The following is a 27986-nucleotide window of genomic DNA, read 5'->3' as shown; positions in this document are numbered from 1 at the left end:
TCGGAAAATATTATAAACGATGCCTGCCGACTAAATTGTGTCAGATTATTTATTGGCAATTTTGCATAATGGTACTTTCTGTGCGCACACGAATCATATATATATTAACTATACGTAAATCAAATAGAGATATGCAGAAACAGGATACGTCTGCTAAACTTAACAAACAAATGGACCGCACTAAACTATGATAATCGATTAAAATATATTTGCCCATAATGATATAAAGAAAATAAGTTGATTACGCAAATAATAGTAAAATAAAGAGGTTTTATATGTAATATCGACGCAATAAAATCTTTTGAAATTACACACTATGACTAAAGATAATTTTTAATAATATGAGAAAACAAATATATTGTATATATATTCCAATTTATTCTAATTAACTATATTTATACATATATTGAACGAACTGTGTGATCGCTATCACATCTATAGAAATATATTTTATATATCTTATCGTTATATTAGCTTGTGAAAACGCAATTTGTGATGGTATCAATCTAAGCCATCGAGAACATTATTTTCTCGCGAGACACACGAAGCAGATAGTAGTGGCCGAAAAAATATGACATGTACTAATGGCTTCGAGTCATATTCACTAACGATGATAAACAAAATTTATGGTTCGAAAAATTAAAGTATTCAAAGTGTGAATACGGTTTTGTAATATAGAAATAATATTTATCAATATGCAATCACTGACCTAGTTCTCTGTAAAAACGCAATCAATCACGTCGGCGTAATTTACTGTAAGTGGACAAGAGCGTGAAAAAAATACGACTCTCGTTCATAATTAATTCATATGTATTGTAACATGCAACGTGTGACGCTAAACAATGATAATTTACGAAAGTATCCTTGCATATCGAATACACACATCAATAATGCAAACTCCAACTTTAGTATCGCGATATTCAGGACAGCTAAAGCTTGTAGCTTTATACACAGCCAGAATAAATAAATGAATCGTAATATAAATGTAATGTTAAACAAAAACCAAAATCTACCAAATTTTACAAAATAAAAAAGCAATATTAAAATAATAAAACTTAAAAAGATTTTAGACAAATAATAGATTCTTTGTCACATTTCAACGCGATAAATAATAAAATTGCTGGAACCAGCGCGAAGGAAATGTCATTCGATAATCCATTCGCGTGCTTAAATATTCATTTTAGAGAAACGAGAAGATATCCGTCCGATGAGAAAGGATACAATCGTTCAACGTCGTCGATGATTGAACCTATCCGGTATTGATACGCGTGTACACAGGGTGGACGAGTCTCATAAAACATTTTTCGAGTACTCGAAAGTTAAGGGGATGTGGCACTTATCGAAACTCATCGCTGCGAGGCGTGAGCAGAAACGATATTAAATTTCTTTCCCGACGGGAATAGCCGTCTTGATCCGAGAGCGCCCGTTAAATCCACGCTCGTTCCTCGCCCGCTGGAGTTCGTTAATACAGCGTCACGATAAAATCCCCAATTTCACGTCGAACGTGGCGAGAGGGATTGTCAGGACCCAGGGGTGACTATTGGCGCGAGCGAGAGCGCGCGGAAGTCTAGATTGGAAGAGTTATGGCGCCAATATGGGACGCGCCTGGATGAAAATGTGTAACGATTCGCATTAAATATTAATAAAACGCGCGTTTCCTCGCTTCTATACGATTGCAAAGAACGCAGAGGATGATTATTCTTCTCCAAAATTAATGGGAAGGCCTGAAGGCTTGTTTCAAGCGTCGAATTGGCTCGACGAGACGAAATGGATTGTTCTCAGGGAAAATTGAAGGGGCTGTGGTTAATTTACTTTGATATTTATCTGAATAAAATACACGCAGCAGTTTATTAATGATCCCAAGATTACTTTATTTACGCATGAGATTATCTTTATTCTATTATATACTTAAGATGATAGTATTCCGCATATATATTTTGAAGAATTCTAAAAACGTTAAACTTTAAACATTTTTAATAAATCTATTTTATCACTTTTATAAATCGATTATTTTGTTATTTTTTATTTATAATTCTTTTATTTTTATATAAACTGATGTATAAGTATTATTCTATTTTTCTATTTTATTCTACTGAGTTTCTATTTCAGAAAATGTAATAAAGGTAATATACTCAAATTGTTAATATTAATATGCTAGACAGAAATATTACAAATTATTAGATTTACAGAGATAGTGCTCTTCGTTTTGTGCAGTAATATTGAAATATTCTCATAATCCGGATGAGCGAGTTTTATGTTTAGACATAACGCGCGAGCCTTTGCGAAAATCGATGATAAAATGGAACAAACGGAAATAGTTGTCGTTGTGACGATGTCGCATTCAGGCAAACGTACAACGAATAAGACAATATCAATGTCCAACATTTTTCCAATGTGTTGTTGCATCATCGTCTCGACAAAGCAGAGATTAACGATGTTATCCTCTATTTTTAGTACTTTGGAAAATTGATGAATAAAGAAATACGCGTAAAATTTTTATGCATTAATATACGTAAAGATTTGTTTAAATTCGTCGTATCTATAATTAATTAGTAAATATAATATATTATGTATAAATATAGTTTCTTCTATGAATCTATACGGAGAAAATGTTCCACATGTTTTTACTTGTCAAGTCGTTCACAATCGCATTTAAAGCAACAGATTTCCTGAATATCGAGAGATTCAACATTTATAGTGGAAACGTATTAAAAAAAGAAATCGTATAGCTACCACAAATGGACCAAAAATAATTTCAGGTAGTCGGCGAAACCGAACCATGAAATGAACGCTCATTCGTGTCTGAGTAATTCTGAATGCATAAATTATGACTGTGTGGCGGATCTCTGAAAAAGTTTCACGAGCAATCCAGATGGATACGAAAGACAAGGAAGAAGAAACTTCAGCAGCCCTCTTTACCCACCCTCGCGGACTTTTATCGATAGCGAGGGAGTCTTTCGCCGGGAGTTCGATTAATTGAGTTCTCGCTGCCTTTTTTCACTTCGCCGAGGAACGTCCATCCGCGCTTCTTACCAACGCGTTTTTTTCAGTCACCAATCCACCCATCGTTCTCCTTCTGTCTTTGTCGATTAATTTCGATCGCAGCGGAATCACATCGACATCCTCACGATTCGGCCACCGCTTGTTCTCGTTCTTCGCGAATCAAGTCTGGAAAGGATTTTTTACCGACTAGAACGAATCTGTCAGAAACGCGGCCGCATTAAATGGTTACGATTCTTCCAAAGTACTCAATCGGAAACGTCGATAAACTAATTAAGTGGTGACGTGATCGTACGAGAAATTATCTGGCCGATTGAGTATTACATCATACAAAGAAACATTATATCTATACTGATTGCAAATGTTTCGATAATCTGCTACTGCTAAAAAATATCTGTGTAAATTATGAATCCAAACTCTTGTTTTTCATATAAACTCGACAATTGAAGATTAATCTAACGAAGATTAACGTTGATCGCTAAATTTATTAAAACAATATATTTTGAAGAAACTTTTATTTAAAATACTCGGGATATATAAACATAATATCTTCAAATGTATTGCTCGTTCTGTAATCTTTTACAAATATCTGGAATGTCAAATAGAGATCTGATCTGATCAAATAGAAAATTAAAAACATCAATCGAAAGCCACAATCCTTTTAGACATCGATCTTGCAGAAGGATTTCAGAGTGTATTCCGATCTCAAACGGAATCGCTTATGATATCGTCGGCTGCTCGCAGCTGCGCTTGTTTCAAGTTCGTACGAAGCGTGTCGAGGCTACCTCAAGCAATTACGTCGCAAAAGTTCCCTCGAAAGTTTTTCCGCGCTTAACGAGTGTGATAAATTTCTGTTACGCGCCCTCGGGAGCGGCCGGACGCGAGGCCGAGAGTTTACAACGGCGATAAAAATCTCGTTGAAATTATTCATGGGCAACGCTTACACTCCTTTCTCACTCTCAGAAGAAGAAGACAGCTAACTTACTCCCACGAGAATGATATCCTGCAAGGAGGAAGCGTCACGCGACTAACAAGAACGTCAATATGTGAAAGAGAATAATTAGTTATGTGATAACACGTTCTTGTTCAGACGATCGCAAGCTGATTACTGTTTGCACAAAGAATTATAAGAGTGAATTAATTTTCATTTGATATTTTATTTAAATTAAACGCCATCTTAGAATTTTTTTTAAACAAATTTTCTACATCCATATTTTTTGCAATACCATTTGATAAAATTAAAAAATTCTTTAAACTTAAATTATATATTTGAACATTAAAATTGGATTCATTACTATCATTATAAATGATGATTAATTTCATTTGAAAAGGCTAGGAACGATCAGTTCTGTTCCATTCTGCAATCCATAAATTAATTTGCTGTTACTCGCACTCTCCCATTTCTTTCTTTCAATGGTAATATATCGTAAAATATCGATCGGCAATTCGAGAAGTCAATTCAGACTAATTCAGAATAATTCAGACTAAAAGGCATATCAATTTTTAAAAGTATCTCGAGAGATAAATTATCATTGTGATAAGATTATTTCTTTCAGTATCGACATACATATGCAACAACAACTTATGAAATTCAAGCTTTCATTCAAATTCACATTTAGCTGTTGTAATTCTCTTTAATTCCTTTGTAAATGAGATATTATCCAAATGATGAATTATTCAGTTTGATCTTCTATGCAACTCATTTCTTTTTTTATTGTCTTCCTCATTACTCTCTATGATCCAGCTTCACATGTTACGCAGTATCGCAACAATGATACTGCTTAGTTTTCAAAGATATCAAATTTGTTTTCACCTGCAGCATGCTCTCGATGAAATACGAGCGCATCAAAACAGATCATGCAACCTTACCGGTTGACAACCTGTCACACTGTCCCAACAACGCTCGTCGACAGGCTCCAAATAACATCCACTTACACGATCGATCTGTAACCATCCCCGCGAAGAAGAGCAGATAATCGCGCTCTGCAGCAGTTACAGTTACAAACTCAATTTTGTCAGCTCGCCGGCAATCGATTCTTTTTGTTGTACGCCGTCAATCGCCACGGCAGCGCATCCATCAAACCGCTGGAGGCGCTTCTGATCGCCTTTTGTTCCCCTATCGGATTCCCATTGGTCGCCACCCCATGCAGAGGCACCCTCTTCTAACTCCGATGAGCCAGTAACAACTTCTTGATGGAGCTATTGCTTGTCAGAACTTCCTCTTTTTTACGGTGTTATTAGAGTCGGTGGATCTAACACGATCGTCCAGCGTTTAGTTCCCCTTTCGTGTCTTTTTTCTCGAAACGTACCATTTTGATCCGAATGATCGAAGACTTTCTATTGAGGTATCTTCTCGAAGATTGGTAAAACATTCCATGGAATGTATTCAGAAAAGCTCGACATCTTGTTAATGACGAGAAAATTTTTCGATTTATAATCTCTTATATAATATCTTATTTAATTTGATAGAAAAATTATTATTAGTCATTAAATAATTATGCAAGTGAACTACAATGTAAAAACTTTGTTTAAAATATTAGCATAATTTTTGTTGTTTCAGTAGTATTATTACTTGCAATATTTATTGATAATCTACTACGGACGATATTCATTGACGAAATTTGTCGTATCTGTTAAATAAGAAGGCGTAATCGATAATTCGAGGTACTTACTTTATAAAATTTTCCAGAAGTAACCGGATACCACCAATACCTAGCAGTAGGAAGCCCCAGTTGACGAATCCTGTGAAATTATCGAAGCCGGAGCTCCACGAAAAGAGGCTATCTCTCGGACGATGACATCTGCAAAAGAAATAAAAGAATTTGAAGAATCCATTTCTGCTCATTCATAATTACGACCATCTCGCCGATAATTCACCAACATATAAATCCACATATTTAAATAAAACGCGTTATGTTATATTTATAATATAGTAAGAAATATTTTTTCGTGTTTAAATATATTACGCATTCGCCTTTTTACGATCTCTTTATGAATAGTGAACTCGGGAGTTATTATACCTACGGATATTCGATAATAGACAGTGCGCCGAGTCACTGAAGGGGAAGAAGGTATTAAGGAGAATATTCTCATTCTGGCGCCATACTAGCAAAATGCTCCTTGTGTGCGAGCAGTATGAAGAAAGACGTAGGAACGTCATAGGGATGAGAATGGGGCAATAAAGGGGCTTTCATATCTCGTACGGTTATACATGTCCTTATATCAATTTACGGGCTGACGTATAGTTCACACGTGACGACGCGGTAAATGGTATGAATCATTTTTATTGCAATAAAAAATGCTCGTTATGTGACGGACGCTCAAGCAAGCAGATTTGTCTCAGAGACACTCGTGGGATCCGCAATTCTTGCGTTTCCTGCGAGTCTAGTAGCAAACTGTAGTTTATAACGGACGATCGTAGCTAGATTATTGCTGTCCGTGCGCGACCCTTTCACTTTGTGCCCTCAGTGAACGTTGCTTTGCATCCAACGGGCATTCAGGACATCACAAATTCCGTTTAGACCACGCTTCGCTGGGGTAGCAAGGTGGACAGTAATAACAATGCATCCCGGACTTACGAAGATACATGGAATGCGTGTTTCACTCTCGTAGCACTTATCCTGAACCCGCTTTCGAGTGCAGCGCACTTTTTTCAGAAACTTCGACGCGCCATTATTATAAAATAATTGTGCGCCCTTGCGCGTTGAAAGCAGAAACGTTAGACTACCAAAAAGAAAAATGGACTGATAAAGAAGTCCAGGAACTTGTTCCTTAAAAATTAATTAAATTTTGTGCATCAAAGTTTTCGGCAAATAAACAACAACCTCATCGTGTAATTTGTTCCAGCAGGTAACAACTTTAGCAAGTATCTCCTCCCCTGTTCCATAATTAATTCATTTATTTTTTTGTTAACTCTTGGCACAGCTGTAACGCGCTCCGTTCCCTACACAGCCAACCGTTATCACGAATCGGGAGTGCGCCTTATCGATCGAAGATACGAGAGGCACTCGAATGTTTTGTGTCGCAAGACAAAACCCCTTCGAAAAGTTTGTACGATAATTCTCCTCAGTTCCCATCGCAAGCGCAACCAAGCGGAAGAATGACAGGCGCGCAACGCGGTAGCCGATTACGGAGACGCATCCGGTGTATAATCCACCCTAGAAACACCAGAGACAAGAGGGTTTTGTGTTACGACCCTCCACCGTGCGCCATAGACACCATTCAGATTTCATGCGCAGAGCATTGTCGGCGATGCACACTTGTCAGTCACGCGAGAGAGAGAAAGGGTGAGAGAGAGGGAGAAGAAGCGGCGCACCATACGGAATCTCTGATATCTAAAGTGCTTATTGGATGTACATGACGACGCGGAAAGAGCACGTACTAAAAGGATCTTATACGATACCATGCCGAGGCGATTGCGTACCGTGGAACAAAGGAGTGATGATCATAAAGCGAAACTTTTGCCTGCTCCTTTTATTCCGAATTACTTGTTCAATAATCTTATCACGTCGCGATATTATTTTATTTTCCTGCGATATCACATTTGCTAAACTGAAAAAGTATACTGCTGTCAACGAGATTATAAAGGTCTACTTTTAGTAGCATCTACGATGCTGTTAACAGCTCGTATTATGATCCACGATGAGTCTCGTAAGGCTTCTAAGTAGAGTATTTAGAGATACAGGAAGCCATTGTCTTAAGCAACCGCTCTAACATGCGTCTATAAATAAGTCTATTACAATAATTATCCATTTATTGTTTCTTTAGAATTAAATTTTGTATCAATTATAGAATACACATTTAACGCTGTAATATATTCGCGGTTGGATGATAAATCTCACATGAAGCAATTCGATTTTGCCGACTTTTCGAATACCTTTTATTTCGTGATCACTAGTATTATACCGTCACCGAGATAAGTCTCAAAAAGCTTCCTATGCTACTTTTATGGAAGAGCCTCTCGTCTGAAGTATTTACATGAAAGATTTTAACAGAAACCCGGAACCTCGGTGATAAGATGTATCCTTGAGACTGTGTCTTCTTGATACTTGAAAGGATTAGAGGCTCCCGATCGAAAAACCATGAAATTAACTTTAGTTCCTGGAAAGAATTACAATTTAACTTTGAAATCGCATGAATACCTCGAGAAACAATATAGGGAAACGCAAATCATCATTTAGAATCTCATTAAATCCAAACATAAATTCTGACTTTAATTTAAAATGCTATAAGTTATTCCAGTATATACAATATTGGGTTTTATTATTTTAATCTGCAATTATTCAAACAGGAGAGCGTGAACGTTTTAGCTGTTAATATTACAAATTTTCGCAATGACGACTTTATAGCGTCGATGACTCTTTTTTGTATTTTGACGGCAGTTTGTTTAACGAAGAATTCTGTTGGTTTTGCGTACAAAATGTAACAAGCGAACGCTATATATCGCCCCCCCCCCTCGCCCGTAATTACCCGCAGCTACCCTCAGCAGCGCGGTTTCTGCGTGTATTCAGTAGCATCGTCACGCGTCCTCCCGCACAACGGCTCCCCTAATAAACCCTCCCGACCTACGCGTCGTAACTATTACTCAGAATTTATGGCAGATCGCGATAATTAATAGAGCTGCGATAGAAACGGTGGTTTGCGCACGAAGAGCTATCTCTCGCGCTTCTGATATTGGGGCAGCATGGTGAACAGGGCGCAGACGTGTCGCTTGGAAATTTCATATGCATGAGAACGGCGGTGTACTGGATATGTCCGAAGTGTCGTGTCCGGAGTCTTTACAGGAAATATGAGATACGACCGCATTCGCGACCTTTCGACTTTTGTCACCCGGATGGCGAAACACGATAAGTCATCCGGCACGAAATGGACGTTGGTCATTGCGATATCAGAAATGCTGAAGTAATGCTTCGTCATACTTCAATTGATATCTCGGAGAAATACGAATAAACTTTTATATTTTTCACATTAGTTTTGGCTTCCTTTTCTTCGGTAGAGAGAATATTAACGTCAGTATATTATAGATTGACGGATGAAGGTCGCTGATGCCGTCCCGTCAAGATTGAGAAAACGCGCTCGTAGCTAGATGTGCGCTATCGAGAGCACATTCTCGGATGATTTATCGCGATTGTTGGCGACAGTTTTTAGACGAGACCCGAGCGACATCCGCGGGATAAGTTGCAATATCATACTTCGGTCCACTTTTCGAACAAACCGCAGTTATGGAACAACAAAAAGGATCAACTAAGTTGTCCTTGCTCTTCCAGTGTCCGGAACTGGGAAGCGCGCGCCACTTTCTTGCCACTACGAAGCAAATCGCTTCCGCTTTCTTACGGCGGACATATTACAGGTCGCAGAAAAAGTTCCTCTTAAGCGGAACTTCCGCCGACGCGACGAGTTTTCGGCACGTAGTCGCCATGCCGCCGCATCCCTTGATCATCGACACTGCGCTCGCGCGCACAACTTTGGCGTCGAGTTTTTGCTCGTAACGCGTCCAACGGCCCGTTTTTCTCCATCAATATTAAAGCGGACGTGACTTCGGGCCGATCCGCGGATTTAATTGAATTCTGAATTATGATCGCGCCCGAATGCCGATTGATCTCGCCATTATGACGCTTTTTGCATGACAAGTTTTCAACTCGGTCATCTTTTAATCCGCTAATGCGAATAAACGTCTCTAGACAACCTTTCAGCATGATCGTTTCATCAACGTAGCTCTATCCGACAATGGCGAGTGACATTTTCATTAAAAGAAAGAAAGGAGACAATTTATCTCTCTCATTTCAGACTTATGAAAGAGATTCAATTTATTATTATCACTGGTATGATCATATTTTACATATTATATTGCATACAATATATGTATTATATTTCACTGAAACAATAAGCAGCTTCACAATATTTTTCTACTAATAGAATATCGTTATAGTGCATCATTCTTATCCTACATTATCACATCGAAAAGTCCTGTTGAAAATACAATAGAATCTGCGCTTTTTTTACACTGAAGGTTTGAATGGAAACATCGCTATTAAATGTGCAAATTACTTTGAAAGTTCGTCTGCGAAAATAGCGAAAAAAAAGCAAACAAGCAAACGCGGCTTGCGACCGATAAAACCGTGACAATTTTCAAATGGAATTATTTACAGCACCTGAAACAAAAATCGTGTTTATTCGAAACCCGTATCCCATTGAAAAATGTAAACCCACGCTTGTGGGCAGATTTTAAACAAAATAAAAGGAGCTGCATGCAAAAAATCTCATCGGCATTCCTCGTTGCATGCTCTAATTTAAAAATATGACGATTGTTATTTCTCTGCCTGAAAAAGTGGACATTCTGCAATACGAATTTGGTAGGAAAAAAACCTTAGCTTGATCTCATTTTTGCAATAGACACGAAAATGAGATCAAAGAGTAGAAGAAAAAATATATAATGGATAATAGATAAATGATGATCACAAAAAGCTCAATAAAAAATGGAAACATTTTTGCATCGCAAAATGTCCGAAATACCGGCAATAGTTTTGAATAATTATTCGAGCATATTGCAGCGACTACAAAGCATATAATTCAATCGAGATAAATTTTCACGTCGATACGTGCTTGTGTATATTATTAGTAGTTTTCAGTAACCCAACCGAAGTTTTTTCTCAGCATTCTATGTGTCATTTCTGCAGCGCATTTAATTGGAAATTACATATAAAACGATTAATACCGCAAACGAATAAATTAAACTGCAAATATTCCTCTCTGCGACAGTAAATTATGAATATTGAAAATGAATTAAATATTTTTACATAATCGGGGATTCTACGATAATGTTACAATAAGCGCTCTTTTTCCTTCGTTCCCATTAAAACGCAGCTCGTTAATATAGTAGCGGTTTTACTTAATTACTTGCTCGTCAGAATTATCGAAACTGATACGCAAACGATGTACCTTGCGCTGTATAATAACGATATATCTGTGACTACACTACATCTATCCATGTAACAATTATTCAGCGTATCACGGATGACTAATGTTCCACGTCACAGTCTGAGCTGCATGAATTATTCCGAAATTTGGGAACTTATATTCAGTATTGATGTGATTTCCTTGCTAATATTGCAAGATATCGTAGAAATTAAAAGAATATCGTTCTGTCGTTATCACGAGCGACTAATGTATCGCGTACAAAGTACCATTTTTTCCTGTCGCACAAACACGCCTGTTGTTCGACATTTGCTACTACTGATGATGCTCATATTTCATCTACATATTTTTCTGCAGCGTAATGCAATAGCTATTGTATCCGACACAGGTGTGCTGTGTAAAAAGAGAATGGAGTATTAAATATCAAGGTGAATAAATCTTATATTGAAAAAAAGCGAAATCTCCTTTGCAAATAACGTAGGCATGTGTGTACGTGTATCAATAGACTCTTTTTCACAACATCCTTCAATATATGTATATTAATTATTGATTCCAGTTTTTAATTCGTATATAAATCCATACCAATCCTACTAGTCTCCTCATTTCATTTAAACGGAAAAGATGTTTGCTTTATCTGATCGCCACTGCAGCTTTTAAAATGCAAACGTGTCAGTCAAAACTGCACGAAATGTCAACTTGAAGATCGAGCACGTCGCCAGTTACTCGTTAGAATGGCGCATCTTCGCGAGAGATAAAGGTCCGAATCTTTTGTTTCTGAGAGTCTGAGAGTCTGAGAGTCACTTGAAGCAAAAGGGAACGCCACTCATGCCATATTCTTTCTTCTCCTCTTCTTCTCTCTCTCTCTCTCATTCGCTCCTCCTTTCTTTCTCTATAAGAAAACAGGAACGTTTCGCGCAAAACCAGACACGGCGAGTCAGAGAATAAGGAGTAGTCGGGAAGAAAAGTGAAATGGAGAAATGGCACCCCGTGCCAGGCCATTGGGACTCCTTCCTCGTCGGATGGTATCTTCCTTCCGAATCTTCCTGACACCGGAAAGCCTCGTGAATATTTAAACGATAGACGGATATACATATATTACCCGTGTAATGAGGAGGGAATCTTCCTACTACACATCCGGCGGATCGGGAGGGTGGGAACGAAGGAAAGAGAATAAGAAGCAGCGCCGGCGGAATATTCTAAATGATTCATGAAGGGAAATTAAACGGCGCTTTAAACAGGCCTTTCTTCTTCTGCTTTCATTCACCTCAACCCTGCACGCCTACGTTTTCCGCACTTCCGACGACCTTTGGGAAATCGATTACCTATCGTCTCGTCGTGCCTTCAGATTCATTTCTCGCTAACGCTCGCTCTATCTTCGTGTTACTCCGCATTTTGCTTGTTCCTTTCTTTATCCGTCTATCTGTCGGTCCATCCATCTGTCTTACTTACCGCCTGGTCGTCTCCTATTTCGTTTTCCCTTGCCTTTCTTGAACCATTTTATCGCCGCGTCCTCTTTCTGACAGCATCTCCAACGTTGATATTGCATTGCGGAAAACCATCAAAATTTTCTCACTTGTCTCGTGAGAGCAAAATTCGTGTGTAAATCGGACAAGCGTTAAAGAAGCTAATTTAAAGTCGTGGCAAGACCACTACATTTTCTTTTACCGCTTTTGCGGCAGCTTCGTCGCCTGCGATCCGCAGCCACAGTCAAACTAAATTGCGTTTCTTTGGACTCTGCGATTACCGGCTGCGCCGGTATAATTGCGGAGCTCGGCGCGCTGCGAAGATATACTAAATACTAGTCATTTCATTTCAACCATATATCTCGACGTAAAATATTTGTTCGCCCGCGCTTACTCGCCATGACGGCATCGTAATGAGATAAAGTATCAGTCTCGTATAATTCACGAGAAATATTCATGACTCCAAAATGGGAGCTTATGCATACTATTTTTAATTAAAATAGATTAGCGATAAAGTATGATTTATGTACCGCAAAGTGGCGTACAACGGTTATCTTATTTAGTAATAAACTTATCTTACGTGCGCGTGCGTCCAATTCATTATATTATTTCGAATTATTTCTGCAAGAGGTAGTTTCGGAATTTCTGAAATATAAATCCGCGATACAGTATCCGGCATGTCATCTTCGCAACGATTCAGCAGAACAAGGGTTCCGTGCCGGCAATGTCGTGTTACCGCGAAAAAACCGCACAACCCTTCCTAATCCGAACACTCGTTCTCTGCCCCTTCTGTTGGCGTAATCGCCGCCATTGTTCTTCCGCCTGATTTCGCGCGCGAAATCCACCGCTGCCGCTTACAATCTTACCGTGGAAACGGTCCGACGAGTCGGGAGACAGTGGAAAAAGAAAGAAGGGTAAAAATTGCGAGGCAGCAGCACTGAGTGGAAAGAGTTACGGGATTGACAGCACAATACCGTTAATCTCCTCATCCGTTTCGAAGGCGTTATACGCGAGATGGTTCTCTGTGCCGAGTCCGCGAGAGATTAAAAGTTTTTGCCGAACTCGACGAAATGCAAAAAAGTCGCGATAGAGGAAAGAGCAGGCGGTAGGTGAACGGGAGGCAAAAATTTAGCTGCGGCACGCTAAACGTCGCGGCGAAAATTTGCCGCCCGCCACGAGAATGACACGTGGTTTCAGGGTTTATTAAGGCGCTTTTTGCCAGAGAGCATACCATCCGGTCAAAGGTTAGTACTGGCATAGGGTTGATACTGAACTTATAGTATCACTGCACGCGATAATACTAGCAGTCTCGCATGAATTCAAATCAGGAAGCAAGATTCGTTTCGGCGTCTCGGCGACACTTCATCAAAAAGTCTTCAGTATCTTGTAAAAGATAGGAAAGTTTTACCGTTTTAGTTTGAAGTAATAATTATTACTACTAAAGATTTAATATTTTTAATTATTTTCAAAAACAGTTTATAAAAGATATACCCTAATTACAAGCAAACTTTCCAGCCGTGTAACATTTGAATATACTAATCTTCTTTGGCAACATCCATGTGGAAGATTCCAATTTGTATCTTGTCTTTGGCAGTAATCGATTGTTGCTCCGGTGAGTGAACGTTGCAACACGATTAAACAATGCGTCGGCAAACTTAGCCATTCCCTTTAACAGTGAGAGGCGAAAGCGAACCACCGAATCAGGTGGGCAAACACGTTCCGAGTACTCCTACGCCGAAATCGAGAACGGGAGAGATCAGAAACTCCGAAGTCAATCTCGGGCATTCCGGAAATACACTGGAAAGCCGGGCTCGCCCTTCTCGCGCGCGCTGGGCCTCCCTACAGCTCCGATCGTCTATACGTGGAAAGAAGAAGACGAGAATCCGATATTGCCCGACTGCCGTTCGTATCCATCGCGCGTCTAATTGCAAACTAGCGAAAACAAGAGGAGCGCTCGACAAACACGCTGCGAGTAAATAGAAGGATCGTTTGTTCGAGGATGGATTCGCCGGCATAAGGAGCAGGCCGAGAAGAATAAAGGTGGCGCGCGCCAAGATGGAAAAGAAGCTGCGACGCGGCACGGCAAAAGAGACTCGCCATTTTCGAGAACAAGAAACTCTTGTTTGCAAGTCATTATACCGTGTTGGAGGGGTAGTTTTTATTCTGTCCTTCTCTCTTCTACTCATCTTACTAGGCGACATGGCGAGTGGAAGTGCTCGTGAAAGAGCACATACGCGCTTAAGAGGAGACAAATAAAAGTTGGCGCATTGTTACAAAGTGCACACGACGTTTTTAGAATATAAGAGTAACAGAATTTGCAACAGCTAATTTCAGCAGTACGCGTTCTTAGTTTAAGAAATGCTTTTTGTTCGAAAAGTCTCCCATTAAAATTAACATTAACATTAAAATTATAAACCCACTCGATTCTATCCATTTTAATTATTTTTATTCAAATATTTATTTCACTATTTATATCGGTTTGCAGTTCTTTAATGTTATGATATTTTTCTGATATCATTAATAGAGCATAAATAAAATTATAATTCAATAATAATTCATGCAAACATAATACGTATTAAAAATATATTCCACCAAATTATCATTATTTCGGATTTAACAGAAAAATTAAAATCGCGATTAAATATGTCAATTAATTAATTATGGATATAATATAAATGCTTTGGTAATATTATCTATACATTCTATTTTTTGTTTTTGGTAATATTGTACATTTCATTTCAGTTCTTCATTATGTAATATATTGAATAAATGAATTCGACAGTTTTTTCATCGCTAATAATTTAATTAGAAATCAATATTATATATAAATTCATTGAATTTTATAATGCGTAAATAAAAATATATATATACTTGTATGTATACATAAATTACATATATGCACAATCTGAATATGTATTTAATTATAACAAACTTTGAAACGTTTCACGGCATATAGTTTCCGTCAACATTCCTCAATTAATTTATATTGTGCAAAATCATTGTTCATCGATGTAAAAGATCGATATATTTTAATTGGCGACTCAGATTATTGTGCGCGTGTATTCCCCTTCAATTTCCAGTTAAAGCATGAATAGCCCATCAATCTATTAGTTTCCATTGCCAACGGAATGCTTGCTCAAGTGAGAAACGTACTTGATAATAGAGCAGTTGCATTCCTGAATCTGCATAGCTGTATAAGAAACTTGCAATGCACAAATACATTCGTCTTCAGCTACTTATCAATTTATCAAGAGAGATCTCCGGATATACATATAACACCAAGTTTTATAATATGTACTATTAATTACATTTTAATAAAATTGCAACAAATCAAACAAAAGCATGCATGACAGTTTTCTAGATTTACAATAAAACATTAACATTAAATGAGAAGAGAGATCATATTTATTATACTTTATCTGATATAAAACAAAAATACTGAAACACATGAAGGGCGACATAAATTGTCCAGAGGAAGCTTAACGACAACGTTTCGTGAGAGCAATCTCGCCGTGTCACCTAAATTAACATTTTAATTAACAGCACATGATGTTCTCCAGCACGCATACTTCACCGTGCGTTCCACTTCATGGAACCGTCAGCGATTCCGGAAGTCGCTGGAGGAGTGACGACTGCTTCGCGAGAGGGTTGCATCGAAGCAAAACCTTGGCATGAAGTTTAATTAGACGCGTCAGAACGCACAGAGGTTTAACTGTTCGCATTCGCGTGATCGAAAGTTCGTTGTTCTTAACCTTGACCTACAACCTTGCCATACCTAACTGACGGAAGTGAGAATTCAGATAGGTCGAAATCATTAACCCGTCGTGGAGGCATCAGACTACTCACACGATAATTATTTTATTTCGACAATACATACTATTAAACAATGACAACGTTAAAAACCTTCTTTTCTTCACCAGTTGATATCAATATGCATAAATAAATGACAACTCTTAATGTTCAACCGTACTGGCCATGTATTTAATATAATAATAATATTGTTATATTAACATGGCCAGTACGGTTGAACATTAAGAGTTGTCATTTATTTACGCATATAAATACATACCATTGCTGTAAACTTCATAAATTGATATTTTCCCATAAAAACTCAGCATTTACGAAAAGTTTTCAATTAATAAACAAAGATGTTTTGAAATATAAAATATTTAAATAATAAATGTAAAATGTGTACATCATTAGTTTCTTTAGGTTTATATAGATCTACATTGCTGTGTATAGCTATTTTATAGATATTATTTTATAAATAAAACATTTCATCTAGGACAATTTTTTGTTTATATTTTATTAATGTAAAACCGCTTTAAAATATTTGCTTTGATTTCAATTTATTGAAAATCAATATTTTTCTACGATATGGTTAAAAAAGCATTTCGAACGAGCAGTGGTTAGATGCGCTGATAGTTTTGTGGAATCAATTAATTGTAGTTAAAATAATATCTTGTCCATTTTCATTCATCATAGTGATGTATAACAGATGAAATATTATTGAAAAATAAAACATCATACAAAAATATATTATCGATTCACGTAAATGATCTAAAAAAATTAATTTTACAAAGAATAAACTTGCTGTTTTAAAAAGTACATAATATTTCTCGAAAGAATTTATTGTTCGACCAATCGTAAACTGTCCTTCATCTATGTTCATATATACCACAGATAGTTATAAATAAACGCTAAATTATTCAGACTGTTACTGACTCCATCTCACAATTATTCACGTGGGGTCAATTTTCATAATAGTTAATATTTAATCTATTATATATATATATATATATAAAAGCCAAATACCACTCACTCACTGACTCATCAATGTGCAGCCCGAATCACTGCACCTATCGACTTGAAATTTTATATTCCTACTATCACGTAGGTGCTCACTAAGGGAGGGTTTTCCGAAATTCCACCCCTAACGGGTGGGAAGGTGTAAAATGTGTTTTTATTTAATTCTATACATAAATATCGCGGGCGAAGCCGGGACGGGGGACGCTAGTAGTTAATATTTTTGCACGCTAATGTCTAGATCTCTAAATATATCTACATTCCATTAAATATTTCACAATTGCGTCAGTTCATAATTGTTTTTATTATATTAAACGATTTTAAGTATTGACCGCAAATAATTTTTACTTTGGTCAATTAATTTTTGCAAAAATAAATAACATAAATTGAATTACAGAATGCAATACCGCAGAGAGAGTTAAACAATTGATGTATTACGCATGAAACAGTGAACACAAAAAGTACAAAAGAATTATCTTAAAAATACTTTTGTCCAACAAGGTGGATAACAAAAGTATTATAGAAGTGGCAAATACATTTTTATATGGCTACAATTATAAAGTATATTTTATATTATTTAATCCTACTTTTATGTAGATTACATATGCATATAAATTTCATTAACTATAAATTTCATGATAATTAAATCATGATGGAAATATCTTATGAGGTTCTACTTATATCTCATGAGAAATGTCACAAATTTTTAGAAACTTTATAACCAAAATAAGTAGATAAGTATAATATAATTAAAGTCTAATTTGATTAGTTGATATTTCGTCGATATTTCAATAATAAGACAGATCATTCTGATGTGAAGATCTGAAATTAGTACTGTGCACTAATTATATGCAATCAGGAAGAAGCTTACCCTAGTTTGACGAACAAGATTTGTCCAGTAGGACGGATATCTAAAACTTTGGCACATTTGTCTGCATGGTCGGTATTCCTCGAGATATGGATTAATTTTGTATTCTACAATACGCCAATACGTCAGAACAATTTAAATGCAACGCCATTTCTTGAAGCAGTAAGGTCAATTGAAGCACGTTATATATAGTCTATAATTGACGATTGCATTACAACGCACAAAGATAAACGTACGTATAGCGTATGTAAATTTACATAAAAAGTAGATTAACGATATAGTAACAAATTTAAAATAAGCAATAAATAAAACAGATGATTTATTTTACTGTTCGGTATTTAACTTAAGTACTTTGATTATATGTTATATGCGACACGCGATTCTCACGAAATATTTTGTTTATAAATTACCTTATGTTATTGTGTAATATCTTGAATGCAAATTAATGCTAAGTTATTCTCACATAAATAATTATTTCAATGTTGTTCACACACACATCCTCAAAAACACGTAAGACGTGATGTCATTCAGACAATAATATGAGTTTGAGTTAAACGTTTATACTCAACTCTTATTCTACTCATGTGTATTATGCACAGCTTGTTTTATTACCTATGCACAGTATTATGCATGCACGAATTATTTTTTCAATATTTTGATAGATGTAAGATACAGATCTTCCAATCTTTAAGTTGTCAATTAAATTATCGTAAATCGATCGTGTTTTTCTGGCATTATTCGTACAAGTTGCATTTGCATTAATTATAATTTTTTCATTGCCTTTCCTATACATCTTTGAACGTGATGTCTGGCAACTTGCTTATCTGCACTGTCACATAAATTTTTACGATCATCCTTGAATTTTATTTTAGCGCGTACGAACTTCGACCCAAACTATAAACTTGATGCGATATATCTCGAATGTTTTGGCAATTGTGATAATTTCTACAAACAAAATTTCACGCTTGTTCTCTGTTCCATTGCGTTTCCGCAATAAAGTGCACCGAACTGGCGGCACACAGATATCGATATCTTTTGAGCGTGTCGACCGATATTGATGAAATTGTTACGGTTGATTGTTATTCGATGATGCTTTCAACAAACGTAAATGGACGGCACACGGCCATGGCGGTCGCAGAACCGAAACGCCAGAGTCAGGTCCCAAACTTTTCGAACAAACAAAACCGTGTACACGGTATTGCTGGCACATAACATCATAGACAAAACAGACGTCCATTCACGCGCTATGAACGTGGAAACCTCACCGTCAACTCGAAACCAATTTCGCTGTTCTTTTTGCCGGAATAGGCGCCGCGTATCCGTTAAAAAGTTTATTATTCCGCGATCAGGTCGTACGAGATATGACACCCATGAAACGAACTGTAGCTCAATCACACGCAAGGCACCAGCTGATCTTCGACATCGATTACAACGCTCATCGGAGCGAGAGCGCTAGTGAGAGCAAGACGGAGCGCATTCACCGAGAATGGAGCATCCCCTCCCCGGCGGCCGACCAGATGCGGCGTGGAGCGCGCATGCGCACGTTAAACGAAGCGCGTCTGTTATGTCGTGCGTCTCTTGAGGCTGCTAAAAATTTCGCGTCGTTGTGTATTTGGCGACACATGGCGAATGCCGTCATCGCGGGACCGTACAACAAACCCTGCTTCTCACCGTCGTCCTCGTCGTCCTCGTCATCGTCATCGTCATCGTCGTCTGCAGCTCGCCGATACACAGCGACGCGACGTGACGTCGTAACCACGTTCCATGAAAGGCATGAAACGCCAAGCGCGTGAGTGGAGACGAGCGAGACGAGTCACTGTGGCGGTGTAATGTGTAAGCGTACTCACGGTTTGTCCGGCTGCGATCTGCGGACCATTTGTTCCGCCTTCTTAATCTCCTCCGCCCTCGTGACGCTCTTCGTTCTGCGCGATCGCATCCGAAAGTCACTGTTCTCGTGTTGCTCGGTCGTCATGTTGTCGTATCACGTTCACGGGAATACAGGGAGCACGCGCGTGTTAGTGGCAGGGCACGAGTCACCGAAGTCGGCCCACCGAAGTCGCCAGAAAAGGAAGCCGCGAATGAAAACGTGTGAGCCGGCACGCTCCGATTGATGCGCTCCTGGCTTTCCGTCGTGAGTGAGACACGGAGTGCACGCGGCGACGCGGACGGTGTCGTCGGCGACTGATACCGTACCGAGAAAAGCTTCCTTCGAACGTGCGTGCACGCGGAACACTACGAGCGAGTTATCTCCGTCCGGCGGCGATTTCTTCACGCGCGTCGTGCTCGGCACGACGTAGTTGTGACGATGCCATCTGCCAGCAGGCGTCTCTCTTTCTATCTGTAGAAGTGTAGATGATCGTTTATTTAATTTCTTGCCTTCCGGCAGATATCGCTCCTCATCGATTAGTCGTCAAGGACATTCAATCTCGTTGACTCGTGTGTTACGAAACTTGCATACACATTAAGCCGTGTCTACGTTAAACCTGTTTGGGCTCCGCAAAAACTGTCACGTAATAATTGATAATTGACAGATGCTTGAAGTAAGCATTAAACGATCGATACGTTGACTGCCGATTGAATTGGAGGTATTATCTCGTAGTATCGATCAATAATCAGTAATTTATATTTAAATTGAGAGTTTAGCCTTATATTATTCTTTCCTTCTCGGGTGATTGCCAAGTTGGAGTAAATTTGTCGTCCGTGACTAAGAAATCAGATGTTTGAAAAATGTCAGGTAATTTTGAAAGACTCTCGTAACGCTAATTGCAAATTATTTGTTTGAGATTATTTGAATAAATGTTTATGGCAACATCGACGATAAGAATAACATAGATTCTAATTTCGTTGGACTACAATGAATACTTGTTTCATTTTACGATCCAATTACTATCAAACTAGTTGGCGAGTCTGCGATGTCATCGCTAAATCAAACATTCGACAGTGACACATCCCAAGCGGTAAAGTCCTATCGACGACGAAGTAATCACCGTGTCACTTCTATTAAGATTTCAGAGATATATAACGCAGTGTTGTCACTTCGCCGCGGAACTTCGATTTCGACCAACTTCCAGCTCCGAAGCTCCAAAGTTCAGGGCAAATAAAGCCCGAGCACGGGCACGTGAGACAATTTCGCGAGTGCTCACTCAGAATCAGCCTCTGGAAGGTTGAAAGGTACCGTCAAGCCAGACGGAGACGAGGAACCCCGAGCTAATTAAAGTACACACGGAGCAGGGCGCTGAGAGCCGTAAAGATCCTTGGAAAATGTATGGGGGTTCTACCCTCGTAGATTGCAGGCTTACGAAGTAGTGACGCGTATGAGTTTCCACGATCCGTTATTATACGAGAACGTGATGTGCTACGAACTGGTTAGGCCGATTTCCTTCCCAAGCGAATCACAATCCCGCATCCTCTTTGAAGGATTTACGCGGGGTGCTAAAACTCCATTTCTTCCGTTCCCTACGTTCTAACGTCAACTTAAAAAAAATTTTTAACCGTTTGATACATTGTCATAAATGCATGATTATTTATAAATAGAAAATGAAACGTACTGATACTGTGATATCAATGATATTGATACTGATACTGATGTACACAACATATTTTTATTTTTCAGTATACTAAAGTTGTAAATATTTCTAAATAAAATATGGAATGGTCACAAAAATTATCAATTTATTTTAGAAAATTACTTCAGTCATCTAAATATTTATGTATATTTGCGTTGCTTGACCGAGCTTTAATTCCCAACCACTTTCTTTCATTATAAAATTAAAATATCTACCTAAAAAATGTAAAAAAAGACCAAATATATATTTCTTCTTATATCAAAAATAATTTTTATGTAAAAGATAATTTAGTAAATAATATGTGGAAAAGGACAGAAAATCACAAAAAATATAAAATATATTATCGATCACGGAGTAGTAGATAAACATTTATCCAATGATAAACTTGCGTAATCTTCATACTGAAAAGCAAAACAATAGTTGCACATTTGTCCATACTCTCTTATCTGACTCCAAGACTTGTAACTGAAAATCTCGTTTGTACGAAAACCGTGGAAAAGCGTATTGGCACGTACCAGCAGTACAATCTAGCTTTCCATTCCGTTTCGTACTGGCGGTCATCAAAGTTCAAGATTATTGTAAAATGTAAACTATTGCAAATGCCAACACCATTTCCCTTCTCGTAAACGTTCGCCGTATTCAAGAACCATTTCCATTTCACACGGACTGACTTTAAACTTCTCATCTTCAACTATTAGTATTATTACTATTCTTATTACTAAATTGTTGCTTTATTGCTATAATGTAGCTCAGATGAAACACTCAGATGAGAGTTTAATTTAAATTATTTTTATTTAATCTCTATTTTTTCCACAATCCCGAATAAGTATTCTTTTATTTATTAAAATTCTATTTAATAAAATAGAATTTTGTATTTTGTATCGGATAATATATTACATATTAAGTTATTGCATAATTTCTGTTGCATTTCGTGCGTTTATCTCCGACGCGCAATAAATTATTATTAGATTTGTTTTTGAACTGTTAGGTTGGTTGCATATTACTTTTGCATACTATGTAGTAACGCAGGTCAAAACCAAATATAATAATTTATAACATATTAATAATAATTTATAATAATAATTTATTGCGTGTCAAAGACTAGCGCATGAAATACGACAGAAAGTATGCAATAATCAAATCTAATAGAATGAATTTTGAAAATTTTTAAATCACCGTACGTGGAAGTTAATAAATTCCATCATCTTATCCTTCCAAGAGCAAACTTAAGTTACAGTAATTTTCCTATTCTTAATCTGAACCGTTTTTTGATAATGCTGTAGTTTAAAGAAAGAATCTCGCAGAATCGATTCTGCGAGATTCTTTTTTTGAATGCATATCGATAGACGCACAGTTACCTCGAGGTAACTGTGCGTCTATCGATATGCATTCCGCAGGAATTTCGGGAACAATTCCGGCGGAGAAGACACGAACACTCCCGCTGGAGAACCGGAAGCGGATGAACCGTGCACGTAGCAATGCTACACGTTGCCAGTCTGCTCTCGTTCACACAGCGGTGTCTTCTGGTATGAACTCGCGCATTCCACTCGCGCGGTCGTTGAGACCACACTAGGGAAAATGCGATGGCAGGAAAAGCGTGCAAGTCGTTTGTAAACTCGCTTTATGCCCAACCACAAGTATTACCGAGCACTGCGGCAAGTATGTTACAACCACATACGCAGTTATACGTCGGCAGGGTGGTCCGTAGACATCTCTGCCAAACCAATGCCGGAAGTTTGAGGGATTTGAGAACGTCGCTTCGCTGTTGCATCCACCCAGGGTCGCCTTTTAACGGGCGTTTTAGGACGCTCATGGAATGAAATGTTAGGTACATCCTACCGGTATCCAGGGGCTCATCAGGATCCATCATTTACGGCCACATTTTCGAGCACCTGCACGCGCGCTGCTTTATGTGTCGCACGAGACCTCGCTGGTGCTTTTATTATCCGGTAATAACTCTTTTGTTAGCGGTTCTCCAATACTTGGATTGGTGTGAGTTTTGTTACTAACGGGATACATAATGTAAGATATGAAGGAGAGAAATAAGTCAATTATGAAGAACTTCGCTCTAGGGATGAATATTTAAAGCGAGCGTCATTTATTGATTTATTCTGTGTCCTGAATCTGTTATAAATGTTATAATGTCAAGCCACATGAGTTCTGATAAATCTTACTGCATAAATAATTTTGATGCGATAATTTCGTATTGCTGTTTCTCGACGATATGTATGAGTCTTTAAATAGCTACTTAAATAGAAACCACAGATCACGTACCGCAGCTAAAGGATCGCGCGAAAAGATATTAAATCGTGTGAGTTCTGTGTCAACATTTGCGAATGTAAGTTTACACAGGCCAGCGAGCAGTCGATTAAACAATACGAGTCGTGGAAGCAGTTGGCCTGTAAAAAGTATGTTAGCCATACAATTTCCCTTCCATTCAGTTTAAATTTTATAGCTAAAACGCTTTGTTCACTACCAAAAAGAACATCACAATTTTTCTGCCGCAAAAGGATTATTGGAGTACTTTATTAACACTTTACACGACCTGAATAAGAGACTTTAGCCTCAAGATATTTCCTCTTACCACATGTTCCATATTAACATATTTTATATTTAATCATGATTTAATCATACATTTTATTATGACAACCGTCATTAATTAGAGCGGTATAATTTAATTTATTAATCTGTTATTAATAAATAACGAATAAAACCAGCCATTACATTTCTCAGATATCAGAGATTCTGAAATTTCTAGTTTTCTATTTCTATTCTAGAAAATTCGTTTTAAATAAAACTGCAGCGGTGATGGGAAATAGAAAATATTACAGCATCTCCGACACACTTTTTTTAAGCGAACGTGCGGTTAACGTTTCATTAAACTACAGTCGAGGTGTTACGGCGTGCGCTTTACAACTACCGCGAGCGACGACGAGTACAACAACCGCGAAAAAACGTTGTACGTCCGTATTATCATTGTTACACTTTGTCGATCATTTTTTCGTTATCTGCGCTTTAAACGGTTCGTTAAACGGTCTTGACGAATCCTAGAAGCCGATCGAGCACCAACGCGATATTGCGTGGACGGTTTACAATTGATTGCGCGTGCAAAACTCACGTGTATATCTCGTCACCACGTTAGTCCCATAAAAATATCTGTAGACAGAAAACGATCGCGTTCTCTCTCTCTCTCTCTCTTTCCCTCTCACTCGGTCGGATATAATCTCGCGATTTTACGCGCATCGGTCGTAATGATCGGGCTATAACGTGAGAATCGGTGGCGTAAATTTCCGCGGTAAACGCAAGTCTGCATCTTCAGAAGAATTGATCCGCAATGGGTTATGCTTTCCGCTAAATGAAAGTTTCGCAAGAAAACGGTATATTCGATAATTTTACTGCGGCCCGTTTGCCGCCCTCAAACTTGATGCGCCACGTTTTCGCAACGACAATGCCGATGTTTAAGACCCCGATAGTTTACGGCGATCGATTTCTATATCAGTAGTCGTTTTTGTTATAATACATGTGGAAGCAACAAAAACCTGATTGATGTTTTTCACATGAATAAGTAAATGATATTTTTACTTCTAATAATATTACAAAAAGTGGCTTCGCTTGAAATTTCTAGAAAAATAGTGACCTGATTTTATTTTCTATTTTACTCTTATATTTGTTGGTCTCTTTAAAATTATAGTATGTAGGGATAAAAACATTTCAAGTGGACAATTTCAACTTTATACTACACTATAATGTGTAAACAATTGACAAAAATTTGTAAAATAAGTACCTATTCCTGGAGAGAGAGATTTTATCTGATGACAGATACGACTAGAACACGGAACATTTAATAATGTACATATGATTGTTGTCTAGCAACGAGCGAATGTGCGCGGAGAGTGCTCTTCTCTCTTAAAATATGACGTAATATATCTCAAGGAAAAAATGGTGAGTATTCGTCAATGTCTAGAGACTTTTGCAGAACATCGAGTTGCATTTCTTATTGTCTCGCGGTCGTGTGTCAGTCGTCTCCGGAAGAGACGACCGGCTGAACTTTAACAGTCCAAGAACAAGCTCGGAAACTTTCGCAATATTGGTCGAACCGCCACCATCCCCGGGATTATTGTCCCCTTGTCCTGTAAACTACCCTCGAGGCGGATTCAGTCACCGGGATCCACACTTCGTATTCAGACACCGTACACACGAACGACGTGGTAGCATCATCGTCTGCCTGCAGTAAGGACATTCTCGAGATCACGAGCTACGATTAGGACGCCGACAATTAAACTATCATAATTACGAGCGCGCGAAATATCCGCTAAATGCTCCTGAACCATTATGGTCTCATTTCATTTATTGTGTATCTTTTCTTTATGTACGATATTTTCTATTAATTTCTGAATATTTATTAAGAAAGATTCAATTGAATTATAATTAATAAATGGACAATAATTATATTTTTCTATTAACGAGCAAGTATAAGCGCAACATCGAGATTGGCGCAGTAGTGAACGGCAAATATTTGCCCGTGGGTATTTAAAAATTATCGGATAAACATACAATACACGCTTTTCCGCGCGAATGAAACGCAAAAAGCCGCTCGAAGCCGATCACGATTGGGCGTTACCTGCGAGCTAATTTATTTAGTAGCCCAAAAGGGAGACAAGTTCCGACGTCGCCATTGTATCGGCAGGTTTTCACCGCTTTGAAATATTACCGGCGTGCCGGTGGGCTGTCCAATCCTTCGAAGCGGGCTCCCGCGAGCTCGAATTAATTTCACGGAGAAACAAACGGTGGCATATACGTTCGAGTTAGGGCGACCCAGACGTCCCAGTTTATCGGGACATCCTGCCAACTGTCCCATTATTTACCGGCGCTTCGGATGCTTCGGCTACTTAAGCGGGATTTAATTAATGAATGGCACGTCGAGGACCCGCGAACCCGAACTCTCGTGGATTTGTTTACTTGTGTCCTATCGGCTTTTTGTCGCTGGCCGAGGAGGACATCTCGTTGTCGTCGATAAAGGTCCGCATAGGTGTTACATATCGCCGCCATAAATCTCGCGATGCACCGGTTCTTTAGCGAACGCCACGAGATAATGACGTTATATTGCCTCCGCCGGGAGTTTACGAAACTGTCGTAATGTTTCGAAACTTTCCGTGTCGGAGAAAGAGAGAAAATTTCAGTACGCCAATATGCCAGTGTATAAATTCGCTAGTTTATTATTACGCGCACGGCATCATTTTCGCCTAATGAATTCTTTTGTCGCTTTATAGTTTGAACTTTTCTATAAAGACCCATCGCGAATTATTGGCAAATTTGATGCATATGCAACCGCTTTATTAATGCTTTAAGAAACTTATTTTAAGCGACCGTAAAGCTTATTGCTTTCAGAATGTCGCATGTACCGCGCATAAAAATGACTACGAGAGCAGTCGGTATCCGTGTATTGGTGTACACTTTTAGGAGCACATTCTTTATTAATGCTCTACTTGAAACTTTTAGATAGCTGAATACAGGAAAGACTTCGCAAAAATGTTCTGCGTGCTTCACGATAGACTATTACATGATGTTTTTTGTAACTTTCTGCCTTCCGGATAATTTTTATCACATTTTCAACTCTTTACAACTCGACTCTCTTGTATGCATAAACGATGAAACAAAACAGACTTTCCTTCCAGTTCATACATTTTCTAGTTGCTTAAAGAGATAATGTACATTTCCATCATCATCGTAGTTATCTGCTTTCTGTAGTTAAAATATACTATATATATATATATATATATATATATATATATATATATATATATATGTATATATATATATATAGCACTCAATATAACAGAATAAAACAATATAGCAATATTGTTAGTACAATTTTCCATGGAAATTGATTCGCTTATTATTTACCAGCTATTATTCTTTATACATATATTAGAAAAAAATTATAAAGTAATGAAATACAACAATACAAATTTCCCAATGTCGCAGTTCAGTCAGTTACAGACATAAATTCACTCCAGAGCAGTTCGCACTTATAATTATATTCAGGTCAAGACCTAAAAATCAGTCAACAACGCTAATCTACTGTGAGATGAGGGAGTGGGGAGGGAGGAGGCAGAAGGAAATCGGCCGTTTGCAAGCCTGGCGCAAGCTTAAGGATCGCATCCAGGGTTAAGGGGCTTGCTCCGGAGTCTGAGAGCCAAGGAGGGTGCGGTCGCTTCCAGCATGATCCTCCCTAAGCCGAGGCTAAGAGGCTATTAGTTAGCTCTGCTAGCTGCGACATAACCCCTAAGACTAACACGGTACTTACACCTTCCTGCCTCGACGGGATCGCAGGATATTCAGCCAGCCAGCTCTTCACGTATGTTTGCA

General features: G+C 38.1%; 1 protein-coding gene across 1 annotated transcript in view; it reads right to left on the bottom strand.

Moving 5' to 3' along the window:
- The window catches only part of LOC105282087 (diacylglycerol O-acyltransferase 1), an 86210-nt gene extending 66187 nt beyond the window's left edge, over positions 1-20023 (bottom strand). The window contains exons 1-2 of the mRNA XM_011343801.3: positions 19899-20023; positions 5673-5801 (exon numbers count right to left, since the gene is read on the bottom strand). Of these exons, the coding sequence (XP_011342103.1) occupies positions 5673-5801; positions 19899-20023 (254 nt within the window). The remainder of the gene's footprint in view (positions 1-5672; positions 5802-19898) is intronic.
- Between the last annotated feature and the right edge of the window lie 7963 nt (positions 20024-27986).

The sequence above is a fragment of the Ooceraea biroi genome, chromosome 7, assembly GCF_003672135.1.
Source record: "Ooceraea biroi isolate clonal line C1 chromosome 7, Obir_v5.4, whole genome shotgun sequence".
NCBI classification, from domain to species: domain Eukaryota; kingdom Metazoa; phylum Arthropoda; class Insecta; order Hymenoptera; family Formicidae; genus Ooceraea; species Ooceraea biroi.
Note: the sequence above shows the minus strand (reverse complement) of the source record. Positions and strands in the feature narration are given on the sequence as shown.